The following is a 9,755-nucleotide window of genomic DNA, read 5'->3' as shown; positions in this document are numbered from 1 at the left end:
ACAAACTGGCTTATGACGCAGCAGTACTGCTAACAGAAGCAGAAGAAAGTGGTGGAGACATTACAAGAACCTACTTCTAGATGCTTTTACACTTCAAAACCTGTTGGATGGAAGTTTCCAGGTTCTCCTACCTTGGTAAAGCCATCTTAACGAAAGTGATTAACGGCATCAGGGCCTTAAATACAGCTTAAGATGATTTAATTCTGAGCAATCATGTTGAGTTACACGCCGCAGTAGGAATGCTAGCAACAATTGTGTCACGGGACACAGCTTAATTAAGAAAGATTGTTGCCAGCGTCACTGTCAGTACCATAGCTCTCATGTACACTGCACTGATTTATCGATGTCCAAAGGACTTGGGTTCAAAGATGCAAATTTGAGGAGCTCTGGATTGCCTTCTAAAATAGTCATGTCTTTTTCATCCAAGGTCACGAAAGCTTCTATGCCATCACACCTTGTGTCAGCCAAAATGACAAGGTTCATGGTAAGCGAACCTGACACAGCGAAACTGCTAATCCAAACAGGCTTGCCCCATCCAAAATCAGCATCATAGAAGCCAAATCTACACCAACTAGAAAAACCAAGGTAGTCTACTCCATCCTTGGAGCCAAATTCACCTATTTCTTTGAGTGTTTGCTCCGCCAGAGAATTGCCTTTATCACCTTTTATCTGCTCAACAAAGTCAGCATCAATTTTTGATATTGCTTTCCTCACCTCACCAACCAAGTCGTTTAATTCGACCCTGGACTTGTTCATGCATTTTGCAGCTGCTAACCACAGGAAATTTCCCATGGAATTCTCTCCCAACTTTGGTTCCATTTTTCTTCGCAGATTCACCAAGTGGGTTAGTAAAGAAGGCCGCCTTTGGGATCCTCGCCATTCTTCTGAGGCTGCCATGATGCACTTCCACAGGAAAGATGAGACCACCTCGACGCGAGTGGGGCATTTCACTCCTAAGCTGGCTGCTTGGGCTCTGAGGATGGAAATTGATGAGGCATCAAACACAAATCTCTTAGTAACGCCGTTGCCCTTTTTGAACAAGGAACCAAACATAACAACTGCTGAGTCTCTAAGCCACAAATCATTTGCAGGGAAGAGAGAACTGGGAATGAACTCGGGGTATATAATTGCTTCCCTGCTGCCTTTGGCTGTGGCAGACCATGCCTTGAGAAAGGTGCTCAAAGCAGCACCATCTAGGATAAGGTGAGATATGCATATGCCAATAGCAATACCACCACATTCAAAAACATTTACTTGAAAATTAGCAACATGTGTGACTGCTTTCGGAAGGAGTTCACATGGAAAGAATTGATTTACTAACAGGAGGTCAGGCTGCCTAAGGAATTCACTGAGATGGCAGTTGACTTGTGCTTCCACATAATAGGCTCCTTCATCATTGCAATCAATGGAAAGCTCATCTTTGATCTTTCCAGCAAGTGGGTAAAAGTGAGTCAAGGTCTCTGATAGAGATTTTTTAAGCACTCCTAGTCTTTTGGGGACATCAAGATTGCTAGCACCAGAATTGTCATTCATCGGATAGTACAGGAGAAGCGGTGCGTATGGAACTGGAATAAGCTGGTCCAAAAGGGACAGCTTGAAATTTCTCAGGTGTGGAGGTGTTGGAGAAGATGGTCTTACATTTTGTTTGGAAATGATTTGCACTTCCATTTTCACTGGTTTTAGCTTCCTTTCAAGTTGTTTGAGAAATCTAACAAAGCTTCAACATGTTTTTTTACTTGAAAGAACAAAGATGACTCCAAACTAAGCACACACAACTCCCAAAAGAGCTGATATATCCAAGATTCTTCTCCTGTCAGTGTCCAATTACCCCTAGGATCAAAATAAAAATATTGGGCTGTTGGATAAGGGTTTGTACTTTGTGTTAGGAGGTACCTTTATGCTATCACAATTTTATTTTATTTTACAATTATTAGGATATGAAAATTGTTTTGATATTTTTAATGTTTATTTTTTTATTATTATTTAAGAAAATTATTGATGTGTGTTCATTACACGCCAATAAAGAGGTGGTGTTTGGCGACACTTGTCATGTCACCCAGTACTCGAACATAACCTTTCATCGTGTCTTTCAAAGCTCTACCATACCTTTTTTTTTTCATGATCTGGCGCATCATGATATATGGCAATCAAATTATAACTGGTGGTCGTTGTTTTTTTTCTTTTTTTTCTCTTGCTAAGTAAATTATACAATTGTCTTCTTTGTTTTTTCTTTTTTAATTCTAATCCTCATTCTTTTAATTTTTTATTTTATTCTTATTCTTTTTATAAAATTTGTTTTCTCAACTTAGTCCTTCAATTACAATTTTTTATATGTTTTTTTTTCATTTCAGTTTTTATTCTTTTAATTTTTAATTTATTTCCTTGGTTTTTTTGCTAAAGTTTAATTGGATTTCAATTTCATTATTCAATCAAAGTTCTTTGTTTTTGCTTTTTCCATTTGAGTCTTCATTCTTTTGATTTTTTATTTTGTTCTTATTCTTTTTATAAGAGTTTTGTTTGTTTTCAATTTAGTCCTTCAATTAAAATTTCTCATGTATATTTTTTTTGTTCCTTATTTTTTTATTTTTAATTTATTTTCTTGATTCTTTTGTTAAAGTTTTATTAGTTTTCAATTTCATCTTTCAATCAAAGTTTATGTTGATTTATTCCATCAAAGTTTTCTTGACTCTTTTTATTTTCTCATCCCTCAATTTCCAAAAAACATCACAGCCAACTGAAAGAAAGACCTTATCCCTTCACCACCACCATCACTCAAAGTATACGTTACTGTAAGATTTCAACGTGGAAAACGATTCACGCCTGCCTTTTTGTGTTTTTCTTTCTTTCAAATGATCATAGCATGTGGAAAAGATTCACGCCTCTCCTTTTTTGTTTGTTTGTTGAATTAATTCATTTTGCCAGCCTAGTTGCCTTCTCTGGTAGGCCAGCTGAAGAAAAAAAATGCTTCGATGACAAGGATTTTTCGTGGCAGGAGTAGCCATACAATTGTTAACAAAGTGTTTGCAAATGTTGAGCTTCATAATCATGATGACATATTTTTGAATTGCATTATCATCAAACTGTGTTACTTTCTCAAAATAAAAAATTATAACATGTTATCTCATTATTTATTTGTATTTTACGTGCTAAATGCTAAATTTACCCCTTTTTTATTTCAAATTTGTCAAAATCATGGCATCATTCTTATCATGGTTTTGGATGGGATGAGTAAAAAAACCGAAAAACTGATTAAATCGAGAAAACCAAACCGTGACAAAAAAACCGATTAGAATTTTGAAAAAACCAACCGGTTCGGTTCGGTTTTATAAGCCTGAAACCGAAAAAACCAAACCCAAACAAAAAAACCGGAAAAAATCAAGTCAAACCGGTTTGAACCGGTTTTTATTCTAAAAAACCGAACCGAACTGAAACCGGTCGGTTTGAACCAGTTTCGGTTCGGTTTTGATTTTTTAAAAAATTTAATTTAGTTATTTTTTTTATAAAAATCAGACCAAACCAAAAATAATAACCCCTACCCATAGTTTTGAAGAGCCTATTTTGGGATTCGTGTTTGCACTGTTTCTGTTTAATCGGAGGGCCCATTGCATCATTCAATGAATATTCATTGTTCAAACCATAGACCAGTAAGGGTGATCATTTTCGGTTCGGTTCGGTTCGGCTTTTATAAAAAAAAAGTAACCAAACCGATTAAAAAAACCGAAGCCGGTTCAAACCAACCGGTTTCAGTTCGGTTTGGTTTTTAGGACAAAAACCGGTTCAAACCGGGTTGGCTCGGTTTTTTTCCGGTTTGGCTCGTTTATTTCGGTTTGGGTTCGGTTCGGTTTTTTTGGTTTTAGGCTTATAAAACCAAAACCGAACCGGCTGACTTTTTCAAAATTTTAATCAGCTTTTTTTTACAGTTAAGTTTTTTCAATTATTTTTTTTTCAGTTTTCTAAGTTTTTTGGTTTTTTTGTTCATTCCTGAACCAGTGCTCTTAGAAAATCACGTGACGTGGATTGCTAAAAAAAAAGAGAGGCTGATGATATATATATATATATATATATATATATATATATATATATATATATATATATATATATCCAGTTATTTTGCTCAAACTGCTTTGTCATGTATGTGTATATCGTCGAGTGAGATCACTTGAAAACAACTTTTTTCTTTTTTTAAAAAAAAAAAAACTAGATTGATAGCAACAAAGGCATCTGATACTCTTTCTTTGAACTCGTCAGAACACCGTTTGCAGCCTTCAAGATTATAAAGTAACGACGACATTACAAGGGCAAGAGAGCTTATCAATTATTGGATTTAAACATTATCTTTTTTCACAGGGTGGGCATAATACGCTGGGGTGGAGACATCTGTGATGCTTGCCAACAAGGAAACTTAAAATTAAATTCCAGGGACAACGTCAAAGAGTTCTCTGTCTTTTGCTCTGGCAAATCCGACTATCAGTTATGAAAAGAATCTCTAGGAGTTGGTCTCGTCATCAAGGAGTTTTACTCTCTATGAGTTCAACTATTAAATTGATAGTATAAAAAAATTATTTTTGAAATCTTATGCCAAAAAAAAAAACAATACAAGAGGGCATAAGCATAAGAAAAACCTTTTTTTTTTTTTGTCAAAAAAAGGCTTCATCACAATAACTCTAATTCATATTTTATGACTAAATAATTTTTTTCTAATCTAGTTTGTCTCTTTAAAAAATTTATGATTTTTTAAATAGGTTAGAAACGACCCTTGCAAGGTAGGGAAATGTCAAATAGAAAAAACAACATAAAATTTGAAATTAAACTAAAATTTAAAAATAAAAAAAACAAAATTAACTTAAACAATATTTTTCAAGTTTAATTTAAAAATTTTCTAGGATTGAATAGTTACAGTGAGCCGAAACCTCTATAGAATAGGATATATAGAGTTTTTCGATCAAATTTGAACATGATTTAATAATTATTTTAAAATAATAGATTGTTTTTTGTCAAATTATTTGTTGGCATGGAAATATTTTTTTTAAAAAAAAAAATTAAGTATGCTCTATTAATTCATAAATAAACTTTCTGAACGAAGATTCATTAGTGACAAATCTTAAGAAGTGATCTTGGAACAGAGAATCATTTGAGCATCATTCTTGGTTATTAGATTCTTATTTAAATATCTTTGGACATCCATTAATTATATGAATATCTATCCAATTATTTTGCTTAAACTCCCTGGGTACGTGTATCTTGAGATCACTTGAAAGCTCCTGCTGCTTCTTTTTTTAACTAGATTGATGGCAACGAAAGCATCTGATACTCTTGGTTTTAACTCATTAAAATGCCATTTGCAGCTTTCTGCACCATGAAGTAACAAGATTACAAGGGCAAAAGAGCTTATCAATTGTTGGATTTCACATCATCGTTTTCATAAGGTGTGCATAATAAGTTAGGTCGAGTCGTCTCTGTTGTTGTTTGCGAACAAGGAAACTTCAATTAAATTTCAGGCACAGCATCAAAGAGTTCTCTGTCTTTTGCTAGAACATCAAAGGAGTTCTTACAACTTCTCAGTTTTTTGTATCTCTTTTGATGTTTTAAGTGTGTCAAAAAAATACAACACAAACCTCGGCAGATCCAACAATATGTTGTCACAGACGATGAGATCCCATGATGTAGTGGTCAAGGAGTTTCACCATTACTATTAATCCTGGCATGGCATGATCCAGCATGTTAATCTAATGATTTGTGGATCTAAGATCTGATCTACTCTAGTTTTAAATTAAATCACAAGTGAATTGATCATGTCAGGCCTAGTTGATATGACAGGATAACCTATAACCTAATTATTCCGGTCAAAAACTAGTGTAATTTTTAAACAAATTAAAAAAATATTGTTTTATCATTGAAAAAAAAATAAAACACAACAGCTATGGATCAACCTGCCAACCCATAACAAGGTTCTTGGGCTGAATTATCGGGTAGGCAGGGTTTAATAAATAACTTGATAAAATCTCCTGAATTCGAGATAATTATAGATGCTGTGTTTCTCAAAAGAAGAGTTGAATAAATTTACAACTCACGGCGTCCCACTGCAGTGTCCTGCAAAGATTTCCGTTCTGTTTCCGTTAGATTTGATCGATTTTTATTTTTGACAAGGATTTCATTGATATTTTTTTATTTTGCGGAACAGTACAAGATCTGCGACAACCTCACTCGGGGCTCGTTACAGAACATGTCACTTGACATGTAGCCACAATGGTCCTAGAATCTAGAGTGAGATCTACCATTCGAGAACAAGCACAGGCACATGCTGATGCTACAAGTGTAGCACGACTACATCTACCTTGTCTTAACTAGAATAATCTACTTGTGCCAACATAGGTATTTGTCATCATCATGACAAGGAGGAGCAAATAGCTCAGCTAGAAGCCACTTTTTCCTTCTTGGATTAAATCCCATGTTCTTGCACAGCTGATCGTTGCAATAGATTTGCAGCAAAACTCTAACGCACGATCTTTGGTAGCTCTCATTCGCATAGTTGCTCATGCATCTTTCCCAGACAAATTCAATTTTGCCCTTTTACTACAAATAAGTAACAAAAACCTAACTTTTTTAACATTTTTATTTTTCTTGCTTTCCCCCCTCTACCATCACCATACATGTCATCCTATAGCAAACTAGCAAGATAACATTGGACAATTTTAAATTTAAGGGGTGGAAATCTACAAGGGCAAAAAAGTGTTCATCCAGCAGTACACTTTATCAATTGTTCATATTGGAGGCAGAAAATTTAGGCAGATTGACAAAATTACAACACAATCAATCAACAAACCATGTTCAATGTAATTCAATATACTGACAGGAACCGGTTGTTATCTTCCAATCAACATTGATTTACAGTCTACTAGTGTTTCCCTTTGAAATGCTTCCCATGGCCTTGGCCTTCTCCTTCAAGACAAATTTTTGTACCTTTCCAGTTGAAGTCTTTGGCAATTCCTGAAACACAACAGTTCGAGGTGCCATGTAATGGGGCAAGTGATCTCTACAAAACTTGATAAGTTCTTCAGAATTCGCATTACAGCCATCCTTCAACTTCACAAATGCACAAGGTGTTTCTCCCCAGTAATCATCAGGTCGTCCTACTATAGCTGCTTCCAGAACTGCAGGATGACTAAAGAGTACAGACTCTACCTCAATTGAGCTGATATTTTCACCCCCTGAAATTATAATGTCTTTCGATCGGTCCTTTAGCTCTATGTAACCATCAGGATGTTTCACCCCTAAGTCCCCACTCCTAAACCATCCACCATTGAATGCATCTTTTGTCGCTTTCAAATTTTTTAGATATCCATTCATCACAGTATTGCCTCTAAACATAACCTCGCCCATGGTTTTTGCATCTGCCGGTACACTCTTCATGGTAACGGGATCTTTTATATCAAGTTCCTCCAATCCAAGATGTTGCACCCCTTGACGAGCCTTGATCTTTGCTTGACTTTCACGAGGTAAGGATGCCCATTCAGGTTTCCATGTGCAAACTGTACCAGGACCGTAAGTTTCTGTCAAACCATATGCGTGAGTCACGTGAAATCCTAATTCTTCCATCTTGTACAGCACATGAGATGGTGGAGGCGCACCTCCTGTCATGACTGACACTTTTCCTGGAAGAGGCTTTCTATCTCTAGCTGATGCATTTATTATCATGTTCAAAACTGTTGGTGCACCACCCAAGTGAGTAACCTTGTGCTGAGCAATATTTTCAAATATATCTTTCGCAGTGACATTTCTCTGACAAACATTAGTACCACCTTGTGCAGCCACTGCCCAAGTAAGACACCAACCATTGCAATGAAACATGGGGACACACCATAGATATACAGGCATTGAGCTCATCTCACTTAGAAGAACAGCAGCGAAAGAATTAAGATAAGCTCCTCTATGGCTATAAATAACACCTTTTGGACTTGATGTAGTGCCTGAAGTATAATTAAGCGAAATGGGATCCCATTCGTCTTTCGGCCATCTAACTTCAAAGTCCAATTTTCTGGTTGCCAAGAGACTCTCATATTCCAAGATTCCAGGAGAGGAAATGGCAGCCGGCTGACCACACTCAGAGATTAAGACAAGAAGCGGCAGCTTGGTTTTTGTCTCCCGGAGAATCTCAAGTGCTCCTTGAGCAATTGAGAGAAATTGGTGGTCTACAAAAATAACTTTAGCCTCCGAATGTTTCAGCAAGACAGAAACCATTGAAGAATCATGGCGGACATTAAGAGTACACAAAACTGCCCCGGCCATTGGAGCACCAAAATGTAGCTCATACATTGCTGGTATATTTGGGGCCAACGCAGCAACCTGTTCAAATTACTAGAAGTTAAAGCTTAGCAAAAATTTACATTATTTACAATTAATATGCAAGGATTGAAGAAATTAATAAACCCCGGATAGATTAAGAAGCAAATTTACAAGAGCAAGTGGTGTAATTTCTTTTACAGAAACCACATCATTTTTACCATTTGTGAGGGTATATTTATTTCAAGACAATATCCCTTTTTTTTAAAAAAAAATCCATAATTTAAGTATCAAGTGGTGAATTGTTATATTGTATTTTAGGCCAAACACCAGCAGTATGATTAAAAGCAATGAGATAAAGTTCTCTAAAAAGAAAAAGGAGTAAGAGGAGATAAAGCAAACTCCTTTCTCTATTCATTCAATCAAAAGCCACCCACCTTCTTGTCCGCTATTTAGCAATCATAGTAGAATAGCACCAAGGAGAGACCGGGGGGGGGGGGGGGGGGGGCGATCATGGTTTAGGGCAGGATCCCATTTTACCCAAAATGCATTGGAAAATAATCTCAAGTTTCAAAGAAACCACAACCATTTGGTATGGAAAAAAAAACCTAAATACTCTTTACATTGTGGCAACTTCTTGCATCCAAGTGAACCCTGACAGGGAATCGTATGCGGTCCATTCAAGAGCAATGTACGCTACACACGTCTAAAATTCTTTATTCAACATTCGTCAAATTACATGTTGAAACAAAAAATCTGTCTGTATTCTTTCCTTATCTTTTATGATCTCTGGCATTTTGTTAGTAAGGTGATGGACATTGACAAGCACCACGACACTGTGTGGCCAACCACAAATCACAAAATAGACAAACAAATACTGCTAAATCTTGCCATTAACTCCACTAAATCAACATGAAATTCAACGAGAAGCCAAATTCATCCATTTCAAAAACAAAAGATCAAAACCCTCAAATATTTTGAGATGAAGAAGGTAAAGATTATCATAACTTTCAGCAAATCAACACAAAAACGCTTTAAAACGAGGGGGAGAGAGAGTAGTAGTTACCACATCACCAGGGGAAATCCCGAGATGGGCAAGAGCAGAAGCGAGTCTGATGCACCTCTCATGAGTCTCCTTCCAGGTGTACTTAACATCACCATCGATAACAGAGATTCTGTCTCTGTAAACAATCGCTGAGCGTTCAAGAAAGCTGATTGGAGTCAAAGGAACGTAGTTAGCTGAACATTTGACCATGCCCTCCATTTCTGACACCAAAATTATCACTTCCTTTCTTGTTTTTTTTTTTTTTTTTGCTGTTTCTTCTCTTCACCAAAGCCTATCCGTACATTAATTAATGTCAGCAAGAACTAACTAGTTTCTACTCCATTGACACCAAGAGCGTTGCAGCTGAAAATAATAAAGGGTTGTCTGAACAAGGGACAGGACCCCTTTAAGGGATTTGCTGGAGTAAATT

General features: G+C 36.2%; 1 protein-coding gene across 1 annotated transcript; it reads right to left on the bottom strand.

Annotated features, from left to right (window-relative positions):
- Nucleotides 1–6,730: 6,730 nt before the first annotated feature.
- Nucleotides 6,731–9,755, bottom strand: LOC18096074 (butanoate--CoA ligase AAE1). Its single transcript, XM_024594483.2, has 2 exons — nucleotides 9,347–9,755; nucleotides 6,731–8,343 (listed from the first exon to the last, which is right to left on the bottom strand). Exons 1-2 carry the CDS (start codon nucleotides 9,542–9,544, stop codon nucleotides 6,886–6,888), a joined length of 1,656 nt encoding a protein of 551 aa, XP_024450251.1. The 5' UTR covers nucleotides 9,545–9,755; the 3' UTR covers nucleotides 6,731–6,885.

Source organism: Populus trichocarpa, chromosome 2 (assembly GCF_000002775.5).
Source record: "Populus trichocarpa isolate Nisqually-1 chromosome 2, P.trichocarpa_v4.1, whole genome shotgun sequence".
NCBI classification, from domain to species: domain Eukaryota; kingdom Viridiplantae; phylum Streptophyta; class Magnoliopsida; order Malpighiales; family Salicaceae; genus Populus; species Populus trichocarpa.
Note: the sequence above shows the minus strand (reverse complement) of the source record. Positions and strands in the feature narration are given on the sequence as shown.